Here is a 22,533-nt window from a genome sequence, read left to right as displayed (position 1 = left end):
TTGAAAATCATCCGGATTGTTGAGTGAGTCTCACATTGATATTCTTATGATATAGAAAATTTAGGAATGAAGACGCTTTCCATCAAAATACAATTGACAAGCTAGTGACGACTGGAAGAGTAGAATTCTTCGGCTGATGCTATAAACTACAGCGGCAATAGAGAGTAAAGTTTATCAATTAATTTATCCAAAAGCAAAAACGAGCTTGGGACAATTTTAGATATGAAATTAAAATTTTGCAAATCTTATTCCTCAGTTGTTACTTATTGACCGAGCGTTTGGCGAAGTTTATCCCACCAGTCGTTAATAATGAAATCCGATTTCTGTCTGTCTTCACGCACGATTTTTGTCCAGAGTTGAAATTCGAGGAGGAACGCTACCTTTACTACCTCTACGTCGGCATTGGAAATAGTACACAACGATCCATTGCTAGTCACAATTTCAGTCCATCAAAACGTAACTCTAGTTGCACTGGCCTTGCCAACGATGATTGCAAATATAAAAACATAAAACACAGGATAACCTAATTAGCAAACAGAGTATACTGTGAAGGTTAACCACATGACATGTTTGTACATTTAGTTCAAAAGTGTCTATTAACTCTCTCACAGTTCTAACTTGTAAGTAAAAATATGTATCCATTGAAAAATAACTTTGCGGAGAACTAGTGTCTTGAAATTTTGAACATAGGTTAGAACTTGAGTGCGATTCTAAATTCTTTCCTACGAGTTGACGATAAAATTAGATTTATGAACCTGTGTTTGTCCTTCTGTATGTACGATAACTTTCGAGTGAGTTATTTAGGGAGTTAATTTTTAGTGAAATACAATTCTTTTATATCGAAAATGAAATAGTAAATATCGGTACACTGGTAGTCGTTGTCCGGACCGAGTGTTGTCCGCTTTGGGACGAATGCGAGGCCCTACACGTTGACCCGAAGTCTGGCGTACGTTAAACCTTGTGTAACAATAAACATCAACTTTGTAAAGATATACATAATGATATGATAGTATTACAGATGATATACTTTTCGCACAGTGCTGAATTACGGGAAAGAAGGGAGAAAAAGGGTACTAGGGGGAATTCTGTGCCCCCTCCGTACTTTTAGTATTTTTCCCCATTATAATTTAGTAGTAACAAGTTATGAGACGGCTGAATTTATAATAACATTTCAAACTTCGTCCTTACCATGAAAATTCGCTTTTCAAATAAACATTAGAACAGTTCCCTGGAAAGAGCTAATTTAAATCACACTCGACATGGGACGAGTTAATATATGTGTGTTGTGGCATGTTTTGAATTTTTATTACAGGATATTCAAGAGATAATTCATATCATGTCATGTAATGAATATCGTGTGGATTGAATGTGGTTGGCCTATATGGTATTTTTACTTGTCTAATATAAGGATCTTAGACAATACACTTACAGTTTTATACATCGGAGTATGCAGCACACGAATTACAATTTTGACACAGAATGCATCATCGTATTTGGCATCATGATGTTTTATGTTTCCAGTTCCCTGGTGCTTGTTGGATTCTGTCGCCAGAACGGTAAAATTTGAGCGATGCGATTTTTAAAATTTTAAATTCTTCCACGACACAATCTAATTCACTTTACACAAGCAATTATTCCAAATAAACAATACATTCGTGGATTAATCAAATAAATTCTAAAAAATGTTTAAAATGTACAAGTGTTTAAGTTTATACTCGTCAAAGGTTTATCGTTTACCCCAAAGCTCATCTTTGGCACATACGAACGCTTGGCATCCTTTTATAAACATAGAGTAAAGGCATCCTTTCAGACATCCACCCACTGACACATTCCTCACATCCTCCTAGTGCATGCATATTAATTACATTTATTCTTTAAAACTACAGAGATGGGATATAACCATAAGTCCCACACTGTACAATTATGTTATTATTTTAGAATTGAAGAAATATTGTCTTGTTTTCAGAATATAATTATACAGACTAATAATTGGTAGAGCGTTAGTGAAGCTTATGCAAAGACATTCGAAACTAGATATACACATGACCATATTTTCACGCAAGTTGGGATTTCTACATTTCTACATCCGTTAGAAATGAATCATCGAAGTTCAGTTTACATATCATGATTGACTGCTGAAACTTTTTGCATTATCGTACCTTAACGGGGAAATATGATGGTACTTTATAAACCAATTTAAGAAAGTCGAATTTTACTACACAATTTCACAAGGTTTTCCAATAATATAAATTGTGAAAACAGCAACTTATTGAATGTCTACAAATGCATAAGAAAAGAATGAACTAATTAGCATATGCATATTAAAGTAACTTAAATCAAAATGTAGTTTTTAATGGAACAGTTTTTATCCTTTTTTCTTGTTACACCAATTAATGGAAAACTTCTGTTCAAAAACTAAAAAGGTTCTAAGAAACAACTAAATAAAAATTAATATGTTAAGGAAAACTATTAGCGTTATATATTTTAGCTGAGACATTTCAAAGAACTAAGATTTATTTGTTAAATCTAACAAATCAACACGCTACATCAATATGAGTTTTACGTGCACCAACCAGTACCACGCCTCTAATGCTCTCGAATTTCTACGCCTCGTTGCCTCTTCGCAAACACATTTTTCAAATGTAGGCCCTACTATGCAATCTATTAGCACCTCCTTATCCTACCTCTCACACTTCTTCTTCGAGTCACTATTCCATGATTTTCCTAAAAAAAATCGTTCTTCTTCCATCCTCTTCGACTAGTGAATCCGCCACTCACTTGATAGAATCGAAATTTCTATGCGCGCATACACGGATATCAAAGATCCTTTTTCTCCAATTTTGATTGTCTCAAAACATATAATAAATTCAGAAACAAGAATTAAAAACTCTATAACGTCCATCGGTATAGAATTCCGCCGTTCTTTTGATAGCATTCAGAGAAACACGTAAATTGGTGTATTTCCCACACATCTACAAACATGACCCTATTAACTTTTGAATATCGTCAGAATGCAATAGGTATAATACACATTTACCCCTTAATACGCATGGACGATATTTACGGTTGGTGTAGGAGAGACCCACTTAATTATCTCACAGCAGACTACAGTCCGAAAAACAACAAGACTTCTATAAAGCAAACCTTATAAGCGATAATCTTTGTTATAAGCGATAAATTTAATGTTGTTTCTAAAAGTTTATAAGGAGTTTCCCCTTATACCGGAAATAGATATGAGTTAGGTGGAACTTGGAACTTCCCTCTAAACCGTTATAGGCTTCTCAGTCCTACGTATGTATGAATATTTTCTCTATCAGAACAAGACAAACTTAAGTATGGTAATGGGAATGAATTAAACCTGAAGTATATGACACAGGCTAGGAGTAAACTCTTTTTGACCGAATTAGATTTCCGAGACCAGTGTGATTTTGTATTTTCAGGATCGGGGTATCAAGGCAGAATCAGCTGTGACGTTGGAAATGTTATTTGAACCGGAAATTCTCCTACACGTGCAAAACATAAGAGTCAGATTAAACTCTGATACTCATGACCATGAACACTTAAATGACCTACCTGATGTATGCCAACTTAGTTTAAAAAGTGTCATAGGACTCCATCATATTGCATAATAAGTGCTTTTACTGAGTGGTACAAGGCCTTCTACTGAGAACATCGCATGCGAAGCCGCGGTTATACAGCTAGTGTGTATATTATTTTAATCAGTGAGTTACTCTACCACTTTAAGCATATCTACTATATTTGAGTTTCATGATTTACATTCTCTGTAATTTCTATTACATTTTACGATTTCATCCATCAACTATATTTAAACTTGCTTAGAGCGTGAATGGTGATACTCAGTATATGTACTTTATCGACAGCACCATTCTCTTTGAGAAACCCTCGGCTTAATCAATGGAAACCAATCTCTGTACATTTAATTAAATCAATAAATTATTTTCACCTTAAAAAGAATCAGTTTCAAGACCATCAGAGTGTTTTACTTATCTTGTAGTTCCCAGCACTCCATGACAAGTTTTGCTGCTTCTTCCACAAATGCGGCATGCAAGATCGCCGGATCCTGTCAAAATGCTTCCAGGATGGCCATGACCGGCGGTAAATAGTCTGTCTTAGATGCTTCCTGCCTAATGAAAGGAGATTAAAGACTGTGCACACTACGTCCTATAACAAAGTTAAATCATTTACCAAAGCAAATTTGTCCTAATTTTTAATTTTCTGTTGTTGCTGAATGCTTGACTGCAGTTCTTATCGCCTAACCACATACAACAAATTGGTTCTCGCCCAATTAGGGTACTTTGAGAAGCTCTCATCTTGCCAGTGTATCTGTTATCTCAATTCGTGAACTTCCCGGATTGCTTGGGACCCACCTAAGTTCCGGATGGTTATTCGAGTTTAGAAGAGATTTAGCAGGAGTTAACTGCTCTAAGTGCGTCTACTAAACTTACAGACTAAAGATGAGCTTATTAAGGTAGAGTCTCGTAGTTATGCACACATGAGAATTGTAAGAATTTCTGTTAATGCTCTCGCTTATGTTGATTTTTAATGGCTAACTAAAAATCGAAATTCTGATTTCATTCCTTTCAGAGAGCTACTAATATACAAATATTAGTTTACATGGAATGATTAACATCTTGTTATTCTTGACAACAGGCGTCGTGTTCTCTAAATCAAGGAACGGTTTAAATTGCCAATCAATGGTTAAATATGCATATAAACAACAAACAAAGAATATGTAACTTATACACCAAAAATACGGAGTACGATAGAGCCAGTTGCCATATCTCTAAGTAACAGTCACTACTATCTCAGTGGCTTGCCTGTGAAGGAAGGTTAGGATGCTCATGTAGAATCAATAAAAGCTCCCGCACCACGTGCAGTGAGCACCCCTCAGACCCCCCCCCCCCCCACCAGCACGATTCTGCCCCGCACCATTCTCTACTTTCTTGCCGAAAATCGTTAGATTCCTTCACTTATTGGTTGTGTCTCTTCGTCTGTTTACGAAGTGGATTTGATTAAGAGTGGCCAAACCACTGAACCAATGTTCTTTCAAAATTTACTCGACACCTAAATCTATTTATCCATAGAAATATGGCATAGTTAATTCTTTTTTGAAATCATAAAACATTTTTAATAAACATAAAGTGTAGTCAATACTTTTACTTACATGAAGGAACTATAAAGTAAAAAATAATCTTAATTTGGCAAATTGAAAGTTTACTCAAAGCCAATATAACAAATTTATGGAACGAACGTATTAGATAATTAATTCTAAAACAATATTTTAGGAACATTTCCTTCTTATTGCAGTCCTTCTGAATAAAATGCGCAACTTTGCATAAGGGACGAAAGGGAAATTTAAGATTTAGAACTGTACATCGTAGTAATTTATGCATCCGATATTTGAATATTGATAACATAATAATATTGATTGGCCGTTTTGTTCAATGAATATACAATACTCGTACATTGTACTATGTGTTTAATATATAAGATGTTGTTCCTTCTATGGATGTGCGAACCTTCAGTAAAGGTATATAATCTGCCTTGTCTGTGAAATTTAATCATTTAATTCATAAGACAATGTTTTACAAAAACTATATTTTCTAACTTGCTTTACTTAGCCAGGTCATACATTCAAATTGCATATTTTTGTATTACATAATTACTTTCTGGAATATTTAAAATTTGGTGCTGCATTAAAAATTTGTGTAGTATTGGCTTTGAGTAACTTTCATTCTTCCAAATAATTATTTATTACGTTTTATTTTCTTGATTTAGTACAAGTGTTAAAATCGGTTTATTTGCATTTAAGAAATTGTATTACTTTTTAATTTTTAATGACTGATGTTCTATATTCTCTCCTGTAATTAGGAATATACAATGAATATGTTCAGGAACTAAAATGAAAAGGTTAGTGAATCCATTTAGTAGATATGATATTTTGTAGGAGGACGTGCCGATTCTTAATGCGGCATTAATTAAATCAAGGATAAAAACCTTGTCATACTCTGTATTGAAATATATCTTTGTTATATTTACCTCATTAGGTAAACGATAGCGAGAAGTAGAAAAGTACACCTAGCCATCATATTCCATCTCGTTGCTCTTTTTATGTTTCAAAGGTCTCTTTGAGGAATCCTAATACGAGTAGAAATATTTCCCAAGTTTCTGTGAGGTAAGCTATATTTATTTGTGAAGCGTTACTTTCTGGACTCTCTCTTATCTTACGGTTCTAAGACAGATTCCACATTGCTTCCAACAGAAATGTCACTCAAACGGTTAATATGTATGAACGACGGTGTGTTCCCTAGCACCTGTGAGTTAAGTTATGGTCGTTAAAAGACATGTCCATATCAGCACCTTATTCGGTCTCGTTGCTCCATACCGTGATTCAAAGGATTCAAACATTATTTGGAATTCTGGTGTATCCTGGGAAAATTCCTACAGCAAATTTGAGATATAAAATTGTGATTTGAAAGATTCCAGTATCAGCACTCAACCCTTTTTCATTGCTCTAGACGGATTCTATCTTGGATCTAACAAGGACGAGACTCGAATCATTAATCTGAACAAAGATAGGTTCCCAGCATTTGTGAGATAAGTTATAGTCATTGGAGGAAAACTACATCTCAGAAACTCATTTTGTCTTGTTCCATACCATGATGCAAAAGACTCATCCATTATCTTGAACAGTAATACAGACTAAGAAGCCTCTCACAACTCTGAGGTAACATATGTTGTTTAGAAAAAAGTCCAAACTCTGCAATCAATCCTGTCCGGCCACTGTCGGACAATGTTTTTATACATTGCCTTTAATAGTGACGTCATTCTGAAACCAAACAGAAAAGCATTTCTGAGCCAAGTCGTAGTAATTGTGAGAAAACCGCGTCTCCGCAAATTGCTTTGTGCGGTTTCTCCAAATGGTTTTATATGATAAATTTCCAAACTTATTTCCTGGTCAGATACTTTTCCAATCCATAAAAAACTACTATGGCGACTTCTTTCGTTTAAAAAATGGTCCATCCAAATCGGTTCTGTACTTTCGGAAAAAATCGATGGACCTACATAAAGAACGAACATAGAAACAGGTTGGATTGCATAACCTTCTCCCTTTTGAATTCGGATAAAAAATGAACTACACCTTATAGAGGAATGCATTACAAGTTTTTCGGTAAAAAAAGCTGATGATGCGAAAATACACTTATTCTTATCAATTTTCATTTTTACTCGTACTAAAACCGTTGTTTTCTTTAGCAAGTATTTTTGTGTTTTAGAAAATTCGTTCTCCATTCTTTATATTAAAGTAAATTAACTTATAGCTTTAACTAGCGGTTTTCAATAAAGGGAAACTTTCAGTCTATTTTTAAACTAGAATCCACCATACTGATATAAGAAACAAAATTAATACACAAACTGTAAAACGTCGTGTTTTCAATGGCACAGTTGAAAAGGTGAAAATTCTAACACTTGAAGAGGACAGCAAGTATCGGTTCTCAAAACTTTCGTGTTCTTAATTGTGGCTCAGCCAGTCAATCAAGTACTTTTATCTGATGTTAGCAGATACATTTTAAATTCATTTACTCCGGAATTGCAAAGGTCGTGAACTAACAGTTTCTTAAGTACCATATTGTATTCGTAACATTAAACATTACGATCTTGTATTATACATGAATATTATTGTCTTGTATTCTACAATAACCAATATTTTGCAATACAAATGTATTGTTTTGTAAACACGTACGGTATGCGTTCATTTTAACTTCAGCTGAAATGAATCCAATTGAGTTCAAATGTAATATTAAAATGAAAATACTCTTCATTACACTGACAGGAAAATATATGAATTTAATTTATTGAAATTAGTCACAAAATCACTGAAAATACTGATTACATTTAGTATTTCTTAGATACTCGGTAACAAATGTGTGAACTCAAAATTGTAAAGACAGATTGTAAACTGCGTTTCAAAATTAATATTATCTCAAATTCTTTGACAAAATTTCAAACCAGTGATATTATATTTCTACTTAAAAACGTATTTACTTGTATTTTTAGTTGAAGCAACACGTTGTTTTAGTAAATTTTAAAAAGGCTGATAATTAGAAACAGTCACATGAAAAATGTCTTTATTTGTGTACTATCATAAATAAATATGTGTATAGAAATTGTAGTATATGTTAAAGTTTGACAAAGGAACACATTTTCAATGTGATTGATTACTTGCATTTGAATTCACAAAGCTATTTGACCTCATTGTTTGCAAATTTTGGGATCCAGTACTAACTGGGAAACTCTTAAGACAAGTGCGTTATTAGCGTTGTCCTGAAATTCGAATTTTACAATCAATTTACTCCGCAATAAACGATTGAGGATATGGCACCTACACAAATGCGAAATCACCGACTTGCGCGTTTAAGAATGTACATCATTATAAGTCTGTAATCAGATGCTACTTAACAAATCATCGAGTTATGTCTCGTTAAGATTGAATTATCGCTATCATTGAATTGGAAAATCACTTGGCAATTACACAGAGTTCATTACTGAAGTGTAGTAGAGCATCATTAAAAATGTTTAGCGACACTGAAAACTTTAATAAATGTCACTTCTATCTGATGTTTGGAAGGAAAATACTAATAATCAGTTTCAGATATGATTTTATATATGTATATAATTCGCAATGACTTTTATTTATTGAAAGTCTGTTATATACACTGTGTTAACAAAACACAGATCAATTTATATTTTATTACATTTTACTTCGCCCATCAGACTAAAGAGACAGTTTAGCAAGGACTAGTGATAAACATATCAAATACCAACTGTTACACACGGCTTCCCACGTAAATTTTAAAATCGATGGTCTTATAGTATTTAGTAAAAGCACTTATGATGCAGTAATATGATGTAGTCGTATGAATTTTACAAATGTAAGTAGACACAAGTCAGGTAGATAATCTAAGTGTTTATAGTTACGAGTATCAGAGTTTAACCCGACCCATATCATGTTTTTGCACGTACATTATTTGCCTGGTTCAAATTAATTATATTCCCAACGTCACAGATGAATTTGTCTCGGTAACCTGATTAAAAAAATACAAAATTTACACGGGTCTATCATAGCTTGTAATCTCAGAAATCTATTTCAGTCAAAAAAGCGTCTACTCTTACTATGTACTTTCGGTCTAAAATATATCCAGTGTTATAGTTAAGTTTGCCTTGTTTTGATAGAGAAAATATACATATAAACGTAGGACTGAGAAGCGTATTACGTCTAAAGAGAAATTGTACCTCCATCCCATCTACTTCTGGTATAAGGGGGAACTCTTTATTAAGTCCATGTAACATTACAAAATAATTGTTTGTTAGGTTTTGCGTTATCGAATTCGTTGTTTTTCGGACTGTAGTGTGGGAAAGGATGGATCGTTGAGGCGTGTTAGTGTTCATGTATCTGTTTTTCCTTAACCCACTGTTAAAATGCATATTACAATGTCAAGAAAGCCCACCAGTTTACAGTACCTTATGTGAAAGCATTCACAGATTTGTTCATTGACGTTGGTTTTATAGCAGTGTTTAAATAATATTTACAATGCCTAACATGCTTTTATTAATTCGTCACTGGTGCAAATATGTTTTAGTTCCCAAATGTCCGTTTTCTGTGTTACAATTTAATTTAAAATGTATCTTCATTTCCAAAGTGTCTCTTTTACTAAAAACCAGATCCATTAATGGCGTCACATGTAATCTTCAAAACCAAAATGTAGTGTAATCTAACTAGACTGCAGAGGCCCTTGGCCATTGCAATTCTAAAGTGTCTCTTGACAAAACGTTTTTGATGCCATGTATGCGAATCTGAAGTCTTATTATTTCCCATATTTGGGTAAACCGAACGTTTAGTTATATGTGTAGTACAACTGTTAAACAGCTTTTTATGAACGATTCCAATAATTCAACCACTAATATTTACGAGATTTCTGTATATAAACAAACGGCTTCCTCAATTTCCAAAACGTCTCTTACCAATTTTCCATGTATTGTATATATATATATATATATATATATATATACACACACACACACACACACACACACACACACACACACACACACACACACACACACACACATACATATATATATATATATATATATATATATATATATATATATATATATATATATATTATTCATTGCTATAAATTTTTTTGTTATTTTTCAATACCAAATTACTGTTATTCTATATACATACTTTTGATACATTACACGCATATTATATTCCTGAGACATGTAGGATTAAAGTTTTACGTAAATAAAATTAAACAAATTTTAAATAGGTCTCTCCAAATTTTTGCTAAAGTGGATAAAGTGGAACAAATTGGTTGTGAGCTGTTCATTTGCTGTATGTTATTTCTTACAGCTGACATCGTAACGGAGCTGGAGTTGTTCCACTTCCACAATAAACTTATTTGTATCGGACGTAATATGTTAGAAATAAACTACAACACAGCCAGAAAAAACAACAACACCCGTTGTCTTGTTATGTTTTGTTTCGTGGTTCGATCCAAAACCACGACGAGCGCCGACGTTCCACTAGAATTCGGCTCGTACAGTCAGATACACAGAATTTCAGCTCGCCGGATTTACGCAACGAGTGCGTGAGTGAGAGAGGCAATTATTCCAAATTTCTTATGAAAAACTGTCATTGTTTAGCCAACACGTTAAAATCCCATACTCGGTCAAACACGCTAAACACGATGTAGCAAAATACTGTACTGGAAGATATTTAGACGGAGGATACAGAATTTTTCAGTTTGCTTTTATGTGACAAAAATATTCTAACTTTAAAATGTTTGGGGGCAACTAAGCAAATATTCAAGCAATTAACAGTTGAGGTATTTTGTAACTATGATGGAAAATAGTTTATGTACAAATAAACCTTTTTACAAATTCAAACGGCTGTCATCTTGATAGTTCATGTAACTGAGATTGACTACTGAACTCATCTAATTTATATGCAAATACATGTTTACCTCTGTACTCAGTTTAGAGTAAATGTATTAAACATTATAGTTGTTATAGTGTTAAAAATCACAGATTATGTTGCATAAACACATATTACACACATATAAAAAGTGTGGGACCAATACAAATTATACTATTCGTTAATGTAATTTAAATAAGGCTGAAGTTAAGGGGAGCAGATTTGCTTATATCCGCAAATGTTAGCTTAGGTACACTTTTATCTGAAACCACTGCAGATAGAGATCATTTTAATACTTATTTATATATATTCATTAGTAAGACTGTCCAGTTGGAATCATTATTTCTTCATCACCGAAGAAAATATATTTTATTTTAAACATGTTTTGAAACAAAAAATACACAAAAGGTAATAACACAAAAAGAATAAAGTATTTTTTAAACTAACTGGAATTATTGTGCATTACTATTTCCTACAAATATGTTTCAAACTTCAAGGTTCTAGCTCAAGTAGTTTTTGAGAAAAGTGTACCTACAGGTAAAAACCTACCTTTTCCAGAAGACATTAAATAAAAAAATTGGTTAGTTTAGTTATTAAAACCACAACTCACCTTTTTAATAATCTCCAGTGGTATAAGAAGGATTGTCTGGATTTTCATCTTCTGTAACAGGTCAAATTACGACATTTGAATATTCGCGGGGAATTGGCAGACTGTGACGTCAGTGAATCGGCAGACTGTGACGTCAGTGAATCACATGTTGTCGGAATTGAGATTATTTAATTAATAACGGAGAAATATATTAAACCTTTATACGGGAACAAATTTAATTAATTAAAATGAATTAAACATAACCAAAATTTGTGTTTTACAAAATTACTAAATAAAATTACGCAGAAAAGCCAATTGTGGGATAAAATGACTTGCATATTGATGACGTCATAAAGCACATGTTGCTAAAAATTTAAATAAAAAGCTTTGGAAAAATAATAAAAGAAAATAGAAAGACTTAAATTGATTAATTATAGTGAACGTGATAAATTTCGACAATTATAAGAAAGGAATCAAATTATATTTAATCGTGAAGACGCTGATTTGAACGGGAGAGGGGATGAGTATTGTTTTGAGTCGGTATGCGTAGTTTTATACGGAGAATCCTTCTTCTTTTTTTAGACTTGAAGCAAGAAGATTGTGCTCATGTGGATCCTCCTGGGACAGTAGTGATAAAATTAATAGGAAACTGTATTATGGTGTATTGAAGTTTTAATAAGGGATGGGATGTTATGTTAGATTCTCAAGTTATCAAAGCAAGGTGAGTGGAATTATATATGTATGGACAGTGTGATATAAAATAAATTGACATCAAGGTCATTTGCTTTGACTTTTATTTGAGTATCCCATCTATAAATAAGTGTGATAGGAACTTTAATGGAGTGATATTGAGTTTTTTAACCATTATTCAATCTATTTAAAAACCTGACATAGATATAGACTTGTTGTTGGTGATATCAATGCGGTAAATCACTTTGCCATCGGGCTGAAGATATTGCTTAGTTCTCTTCTCCATTGAAGACCAAAAAAGGAATATTGTTTACGCCCTATTAGAGGTAACCACTTTCGTCGTCAGACGCGTATCTACACGTAAATCGCCGAATATACTAGTGGATGACTATTAGTAGAAAACAATTTCTCACAAATGTATGAGAATAGAGCAGCCCGCACCAAAATAGTCCAATAACAATTTGTTTAACGAGAGGCCGATCCCCTTTCAAGCCTTATTCTGTCCGTCCTCATGGACCACTGGCCTGTGCAAGGATCTTATAAAACAGAATAAAGGGGAGAGTCGATACAGTACGATGTGATACGAGGTCGATACAGTACCATACCTTTTATTGTACTGATGTGGAACTGGTACTGAGTGGAACGGTCACAGACAGAATTTGAACCTGCGCTATCTCTAACTCAGACTCAAAGTCCAACGACTTAGACCGCTCGGCCATCGACACTCCCAAAATTCAGGCGGTGTTGCCATATCCCTGATGCCCACCAGCCGTTCCCATAATGATTACTACTGTCCGTTTCATTTACATATTGTCTGCAAAACATACGAATGAAAACAAATGTACAAATATTAGTGTATGGTAACAATTGATGTTTGTTTATTACAACAAGTAATGAGACATAAGTCATTCCCATCTACGTAAACTGGCAGTAAAACAGTGTTGGGCGTGGGATGTAGGGGGAGTATTCCAACCATCTTCCATCGTTGGACTCTTTTGGTGTACACTTTAAAGGCCAGTTTATTTTACCAACTCGTCTACATAGCTTACTTGGTTTATAAGTAAATTGTCAATGCTTTGACTTACGATTGAGTAAACCTACATGTCCCTTTTATCCGTATATGTTCGCTATATTATCTTATCTCTTTGGTTTAGTCTAAGAATTAAGTCAAGTAATATAAATTAGAAAGTTTCGTATGTTTCCTTAGATTGTAATAACGAATGGAATCACTCAGTGAGTCAATGCTACCCAGTTTTCATTCCTTTAGCTACTCATTCCATACCACACGTCAAAGGAACCTAATTTCGTGCACATACTCCGATTTTGTATATTACATTGAATTGTATTGCAGTGTTTAAATCATTTGAAAAATGCACGTAACCATTTTAATTCAGCAATGATGTCATTTGAAACACCCTACATCAGCTAGTTGATCAGTATTATCGTTTAACATTGATGTTTGCAGTATAAAACTACCTCTCGGAAAGCTTTGCAATTTCCCGTCTCAATAAGAACTGATAAACTTAATTAAATTTATTTTAAATATTTAAAAATATAAAATAATAACATCGGTCGAAGCATACGTGTGACATACGTGAGAGACGAAGTAGAGCGTGACTTGTTCCGTTTATCTGGAAACATCTAGCACTCGGAAGTGACAGCTAGGAACTGTATGGTTCATTATGCAATAACTAATTAATTATCAAGATGAGTCACCATTATACTCTAGTACATAATTAAGGAGGATATGAATGAATAAAGTGTAATACCTGATGGGGTATATAGCATTGTAAGCAAGGCTATAGCGTGAGGTACAGCATTGAGACCGAAAGCCTCTTAGCAATTTGTATTGATACAAAATTACTAATAGCAATAAAAGGAGTTGAGCGTTTATTTATTTATACGTGTGAATTCCGTTCTTGTATGTAAAGGAATTTATTTATTTATTTCAATTATATATGCAATAGCTACAGATACAATATCCTTACAGCAGTTTTTACATTTTATAAAACTAAACAAAATATAATAAATTTCAGTACAAAGGAAAAAGACTTTAAACAAGAATATTAGGCCAAGCAAGAATTAATAAACTAAAATAATGCTCTGTACAAGTTCAGACACCTGGTATACCTAACTAAACAAAAGAATTATTTTTATAACAATACAATACAATATGTATATATATATATATATATATATATATATATATATATATATACATATATATATTTAATGATATCGGCTAATCGGCTAAGTTCTTTCTAACATCAATATCTAGAGGTGAAGGTATCGGGGAAAAGCACATCCTGATTGCAGCAGACTTGTAGGAAATTTTCAAAAGAAGCCCTCAAAACTAATTGAAGATCAAAGGCGGTTGTCAACACCGATCGACAATGTGAGTAGCTGTGATAAGCATGAGTGAAAGCTCTAGTCATTATAAACACTGGGATTATTTGTCTATAGTTCCCGTCCTTCCTGTAAATTACATGTTCAATAGCAACTATTAACTCTTCAAAATGTATTTTACACTCAATTAAACCTTCAAAATCGATGGCACATTCAATTAAATCGTAAAACGATGTTACAATCAATTAAACCTCCAAACATCGATGATGCATTCATTTAAACCTTCAAATCAATGGTACATTCACATTTTAAATTTTTGAAAAAAATAACGATAACGTCTCCATTTAAATTATTTAATTTACTACGGAGTTGTAGACGCTAATTGCTGCTAGAAACTAACAATTCAGTGTTTTCAATGAAGTGAATTGTTTACTTGGCCAATTTCAGCCCCATAAGAACACTGTTGAACCTCAAACCTTTTAAAACTGTATTTTTGGTCGTAAGACTGTTTCTTAGATAAACCCACTTTGAGATGTTGAGGAAATATTTACTACCTAAGCGAGATATTAACTTTGACTCATAATAAAAAATTATTACAGCTAAATGCACTATAACTCTTGCACAAATCATGGAATTAAACTAATGTTATTTTATATAAGGAGGAGGTCTTCTTATTGGAAAACCAATTATTTTCTTAAAAGGAACTCACAACTCTCCAATCATTTAAAAAATTGTGTGTTTTTTTAAGAAAATAATATCATTTCGATCACACAAATACAGCTTGCTGATTTATATGAAAACCCATGATCCAATATTTTGTTCAATTAATCATTTTATTTTAATTTTAAAATAAAGACATTTTTAAGTAGTTATAACGAAGGTTTTGCATAATTTGATTTGTCCTAAAACCAAAATTGCTGTAGTAATACAAGTCAAATATTTGTTTAAATGCTGTAAAAGACTGTACATATATATTGCTGTAGACTTTGGCACTTCGTTCCCTTAATACTGACACTCGTTAGTTATTACATCAAAACTCTTTAAACACCAGGCGATCTGAGATGGATAAGTCCGGAAGATCTCTTGTCCGATATTGGCTGATCGACCACCAACAACATAACATATTAGCCAATAAAGTCTTGGCTTTTAGCCAGAATTCCCTGTTTTCCCGTCTCTTCATTAGTTTTGTTTTGCTTCCTTTTACCAGATGCTGCGAAAGGAAACTTCAGTTTCTTAATAAACAAAGTTGCTAATGTTGAACTTAATATTGTGCATGTGTCACGAGTAAGCATGTTTAGGATTTATTATCTTATTTCGGCATAGTTCACGAATACTCCAGGTGTTACGATATCACTGCTGGATGCTGCTATCTCCGATCATTTTGCCAAGGAAGCCACAATCGCTCACTCTAAACCAAAACACATAGTTCCCTCTCTAAAAAAAAACGAGATTTGAAAACTGCAAACGTAGAGCTTTTCAACATTTGTCTCAAGAAAGTAATATTGACCATAAAAAATAATTTATGATCCTTTCGAAGATTTCAACAATTATTACGACTTTGGCTGAAGCAGACGATTCATTTACTTAATGGCAGCCCTCGCGATGTGGAATTAACGAGAACAATCTCATCCATGGCCCTTTTTCCTGTAATTAAGGTTAAGGTGGCATGTATCGTGCACGATTTGAGATTAAAAAAAATAAAATTAACACCAACGGCACGTCTGGGTATCCAAGGCGTGCTTCAAGCACCATTTGATAATCTCTGGCATAAAATTTATTAATCTCTTGTGTCCATAAGGTATCTTTAGATAGCATTGAAGATTGCCAAAGTCATTAAATTTTTTTAACCCTTGCATCCCAAGCAAATATCGCCCAATTGTATTCTCCCTGTTTTAGTGAATTTTTTGAAACAGCTTTTCATTAGCAGTTTGAACAATTTCTTGACCATCACAGTTCTCTCTCCCGAACAGTTTGGGTTCAGGAAAAACAAATGGACAGACAGAGCCGTAACTGGCCTCATTAATAATGTTATCAATGGCCTAGAAAGATGAGAACATGGGCTAAGTATATTCCTTAACTTTTCCGAAGCTAATGATTGTGTGCATCACGCGAAATCGTTGCACCAGTTGAGTGGTATTCGCGGCCTTCCGCATGATTGGCTCTCCTCTTATTCGAAAGACAGAGCAGTGCTCTGTCAGACTGGGTTAATTGCCTTTTGGTGTCCCTCGAGGATCAATATTAGGGACAGTCATTTTCCTAATTTACGCCAACAGGTTAAATTCGTCAATCCAGAAGGAAAGAGTTATTCAATAAGCTGACACTACAGTACGACTATCTGCATCATATCAAAATCAAAACACGAACTCGAAGTAGAGTAATTTATTGAGTTAAAATCATGCATTGAGCATTCGTCTAGAATAAATTTGTAAAGAACAGTTCAAAATCAAAAATCATTAATTTGTGCTTTCGCTAGCAAGAATAGTAAGAAAGCATACCCGCGGTGATTGTGGATGACGTTTCTCTGGAAGAAGCTGAATCCACCAAGTTCCTTGGAATATACCTTGATCGAGAGCTCGCTTGGGATCACCACATCGGAAGCGTTTGTTCTAAGGTTGCCTCAGGCATCCTTGCAAAATTTTGTTGTACGGATGTATTTGTCTTACCGCTTAAGATTGTGAGGCAGCTGTTACAAATACAAACGAGTCTCTAAATCTAAAAAATGCTGTCATAATTCAATTAAACCCCATATAGTCGTGCTAAGAAGCCTTTTGGAAGCGTGGATTATTGACTTTACTCTGCCTCTATATTCTCTAGGTCATCCTGTTCTGTCGACACAGATGTGATTGGTATAGGGCAGAGATTTCTAACAGTACAGAACACCTTTCGATTAGGAAACCACAGAACAACACCTTTTGGACGCTTGCCGCCTCAAGTTAGTGTCAAACTAATCAATAGGCTATTTGATGGTACTAAACAAGTCAGTGATGCAAAAGACTCAAAGCTCATATGAAATACATCCTGTTCAAAGGCGTTTTACCTACTGTTGATAAGTTTATGATGGGCCGCTGGGATGATTTTTGTTGTTGTTTTTGAATACAATTAGCAGCAATGAAATCACCCGGTTCTGATATAGAAAATAGTATGGTACGTTTTTATGTTAATAAAACATTTAAATTATGAATTTCCTTGCTTTACTCTAATTACTCATGCAATGCACTAATAAATAGAGAAAATGTTAATAATTGTCTCTACAAAGATTATTATTATTATAGTAAAGATTATAATAGCAGCTATTAATAGTATTGTGATGAAAATCAATAAATTTCAGGATACCAGTCAGTTTAGCCTTCTTGTGACTATTTAAGTCCAAAATAAGCTAATTGATTTGGATTCGTTATTGAATTTCGTCAATATTACTTATCATTAATATTTCCATCACTACACGACACCTGATTATTGTTCATGCTAACGCAAAATATTGGGACATTGCGTGGCAAGTTGTGTTCTGTAACACGATCAGCCTGTAAAAAATTGCATTATTTAGAGTAAATTTTCAATTAATTAATTTTAAGATTATTTGTGGGTGGTTTTACTCATTAAAAGGATGCCTATGTTTTATTTTATATTTAAGTAATTTTTACGCCAAATGTCTAAATGTGTCCTCTAGATTTGTTGTGTTTGTTTGAGCATCAAACATTCAAACATCTTCACAAACTTTCAAATTTATTATATTTAAAGGACTATTAACAATATTTTGTATATAGAATATTAAAGCCAACAACAATAGTTTATTGTCTTTTCAAGATGACTGACAGATGACGTTATATTTAATTTTAGTAAGAAATGAAATCAACATTAAAGAAATATGAAAAATTCATTAGGTTTTAAATTGGTCTACAATAATTTTTTCATAACATTGAATTTGAAACTAAAATCTCCACTTGGTGGAGTGGTTAACCTAAGACCACAATAATTACCACCAACAAATATTTCATCGAATCTGATGAAATCGATCAAATTGAGTTGACATTTGATTTTGTAATGGTACATCCTCCTATTTATCAAAGCTTATAGCTTACGAAATCGAGCTTACCACTTTTTCTTACTGTATACTTTTAGATGTATTGGCAAGCATTATAGTATATAAGTTATTGACAGTATGTAATCAATGTTTGGAACAGACCTGATAAAAGTTTTTTTTTTTATGTAGAGTTGTATACGGGATCCGGAACATTCTAATTTTTAGCAGCATATTCTATAAAAATAAACTGTAACTTTGTTGTTTCAGTCTTGCGGGCATGTCAAGGAGTGTGACCGTGGCTGTAGCATACATCATGAGTGTCACGCAACTCAATTGGAAAGAAGCACTCAAAGTCGTCCGAGTCAGTCGCGCTGTTGCAAACCCTAATTTTGGCTTCCAGAAACAACTGCAAGAGTTCGAGCTGTACAGGTTATCCGAGGTAGGTTTGTGTTTCCCGTATTTTTGTGTATCCCCTAGCATAATTACAAGGCATTTTAATACTTTTGGATGTAATTAAGTCAAAACAGCTTTTCGAACAATAGGATGAACCATATCACATCAGGATGCAATCAACTAACAATATATATCGTCATAGAATATTAGATCGTACTTTAAATTCGTTTATTGACTCAAGTATGTCAACATGAATATAGAAAAGTTCACAAATAAAATTTGGTATAAACATTTGACGTCTTCAATAGCCAACTTTACTTCATTAATATATCTGATGTTCGATAGCCTAAGTTAAGGAATTTTGTTTTACAATCGGAACCCTATACAGTCGGAGGTAATCACGTTGATGGCCACAAACCAATAAAGTTTACGAAATGCAAGTATACTTATATTAGCCCTGTTAATAGAACAACCCGCACAAAAATATCCCGATGACATAAGGCGCTGCTGACACATCGTGAAATAAATCTAGTTTTGCACAAAAGCAAACGACCGCCATCTTTGATATTTTTCATTGACTGAGATTGTCTAAATCTATAAAACAATATTACAGTTTTTGTCGTGTTCAAAAATGGGATCACGTGCAATCGTGGGATCAATACGATTTCACAATTTCACTGACCTATCACAGTTATAAAAGCATAAATAAGGTACGGTAAATTACTTTGCCATCAGGCTGAAGTTATTGTTTAGTTCTCTTTTCAATTGAAGACCAAAAAGGGAATATTATTTATGTCCCATTATTTTAGTGATCCACCATTTTCATCGTCAAACGCGTACCTACACGGATCGCCAAAATTGAGAGTAGATGGCCATGAATAGAAGAACAAGCGGTGTTGCCACATCGCTGATGACAATCAGCTGTTCCCGTTGTGACGTGCTATGGTCACTACTGTCAGTTTGATTTACACGTTTTCTTAAACAGACGAACGAAAAAACACGTATTTATATTTGTTTATAATAACGATGTTTGATTATTACAACAGATGTTGACATGGATAAGTAAATCTTTCATACACGTAAAACTGGCAATAGTGTATAAGAGGGACTGAATCGCAACATTCTCATCGGACTAATTTTGTTTAGCACTAGCTATACTGATTCCTTTATTTTATCAAACATACTATACACAAGGTACGCACCACGTGTCGCTTAACAGGCTTCGCTAAGTTTCGAGGTTAAGGGCATTTCCTCGGTGGCATCCTGGTGGAATATGGCAATATAAAATACAAATTGAGGGGAGTATGTTATTCAAATCTTTCACTTCCCAATCATTTTTTTAATCGAAATGTAAACTACAACAAATCTTTTATGTAATGGGTATTATCGTTAATACGAGTAATAACAATATATCCTTATATCCAAGAATTTATTATTTTCACAAAATGTTGGGGGAGTGGCCAATCTGGAACACTTTCTTTTCAAATATCCTGAGGACAATCTATCCAAAAATCCTATTTCATCTGTTTACAATTATCATCCATCAATTAACTTTTGGAACACAAGGGTAAAGAATTTAACCATTCACAGCATATTGGCTACTTTTAAATCTAGAGGACTAAAAAAGGTTACCCAGCTTGTTTCTTGGAGACAAATATAGGGAAATTTCAACCGAAGAATATCAGGATCACTTCTTGAGCTTAGCCATACAGGTAGGAGTTGATAGATAGTATTATGTGTTACAAGAGAGGAGAATACTGAGGGAGAGATTCCCCGTCTGGCCCTGGTACAGACAGATGAGGAAGAATGATAATTGAAGGGTATCAGGATCACTTCTTGACCTTTGACACACGAGTGCGAACTAATAACAGTACTATGTTTTTACAGGAAAGGAAAAGATTGAAGATGTTTCGCAGCCTGTCACTGGCACAGACAGATGAGGAAGGGTGCTGCTGAAGAGTATCATAATCACTTCTTGAACTTTGACACACGAGTGCGAACTAATAACAGTACTATGTTTTTACAGGAAAGGAAAAGATTGAAGATGTTTCGCAGCCTGTCACTGGCACAGACAGATGAGGAAGGATGCTGCTGAAGAGTATCATAATCACTTCTTGAACTTTGACACACGAGTGCGAACTAATAACAGTACTATGTTTTTACAGGAAAGGAAAAGATTGAAGATGTTTCGCAGCCTGGCACTGGCACAGACAGATGAGGAAGAATGCTACTGAAGAGTATCAGAATCTCTTCTTGAACTTTTACTCACGAGAGCGAACTGATAACAGTGCTATGTTTTTACAGGAAAGGAGAAGATTGGAGATGTTTCACAGTCTGGCACTGGCACAGACAGATGAGGAAGAATGCTACTGAAGAGTATCAGAATCTCTTCTTGAACTTTTACTCACGAGAGCGAACTGATAACAGTGCTATGTTTTTACAGGAAAGGAGAAGATTGAAGATGTTTCACAGTCTGGCACTGGCACAGACAGATGAGGAAGAATGCTACTGAAGAGTATCAGAATCTCTTCTTGAACTTTTACTCACGAGAGCGAACTGATAACAGTGCTATGTTTTTACAGGAAAGGAGAAGATTGGAGATGTTTCACAGTCTGGCACTGGCACAGACAGATGAGGAAGAATGCTACTGAAGAGTATCAGAATCTCTTCTTGAACTTTTACTCACGAGAGCGAACTGATAACAGTGCTATGTTTTTACAGGAAAGGAGAAGATTGGAGATGTTTCACAGTCTGGCACTGGCACAGACAGATGAGGAAGAATGCCACTGAAGGGTATCAGGGTAACTTCTTGAGCTAAAACACACAGATACGAATTATAACATGATATTTTGTGATGCAGGAGAGGAGAAGACTGAAGGAGAGGTTCCCCAGTCTGGCCCTGGTGCAAACAGATGAGGAGGAGTGCCGTCTGATGCTCAACTCCTACCAGGGTCTGCTCCTTAGTAAGGATCTGTGTGAGGGAAAGTGTGCCCTAGGAGAGGTCTGTCCTACAGGTCTCTGTAGATCTCCAAGTAAACGGTCAGTATTATGGATATAGTTTAGAACATAAACTATAATAGAGATTTTTGCAGTAAACTATATTGTCAACTAATATCATATATAAATATTTTTCACTTATATTCCCGTAAAACATAACATACATATGATTAATCTTTATTGTAATCAAGCTCGGAAAGAAAATATAATGTTTCCTTGTATTTGTATAATGGAAAGGAATAGCTTTAAAGCTTGTATTTTTATGATAGCTTTAAGATATAATTTACAGTTTTGTTACTGTATTTGACAATGCTCCTATTCTTTTACATACGATAATTTAATTTACGAATGTTATGTGTAAATAAATTAAGTATATTTCTATGTCTGTGTCTGTTTATATTTTCTGTGTGAAGTGTTATATAGTGAAAATTAGATTGCTTTTTTCAAAGAGAACAATTAAGATATGATTATTACTCTACGCAATGCATAGCATAA

At 34.0% G+C, this 22,533-nt stretch overlaps 1 protein-coding gene across 1 annotated transcript in view; it reads left to right on the top strand.

Annotated features, from left to right (window-relative positions):
* Window positions 1–22,533, top strand: part of LOC124354169 (dual specificity protein phosphatase 22-B-like) — a 185,208-nt gene that overhangs the window by 151,340 nt on the left and 11,335 nt on the right. Inside the window, exons 4-5 of the mRNA XM_046804429.1 lie at window positions 18,916–19,087; window positions 21,902–22,080. Of these exons, the coding sequence (XP_046660385.1) occupies window positions 18,916–19,087; window positions 21,902–22,080 (351 nt within the window). The remainder of the gene's footprint in view (window positions 1–18,915; window positions 19,088–21,901; window positions 22,081–22,533) is intronic.

This window comes from Homalodisca vitripennis, chromosome 2 (genome assembly GCF_021130785.1).
Source record: "Homalodisca vitripennis isolate AUS2020 chromosome 2, UT_GWSS_2.1, whole genome shotgun sequence".
Taxonomy (NCBI): Eukaryota; Metazoa; Arthropoda; class Insecta; order Hemiptera; family Cicadellidae; genus Homalodisca; species Homalodisca vitripennis.
This window is presented reverse-complemented; position numbering and strand designations above follow the sequence as displayed.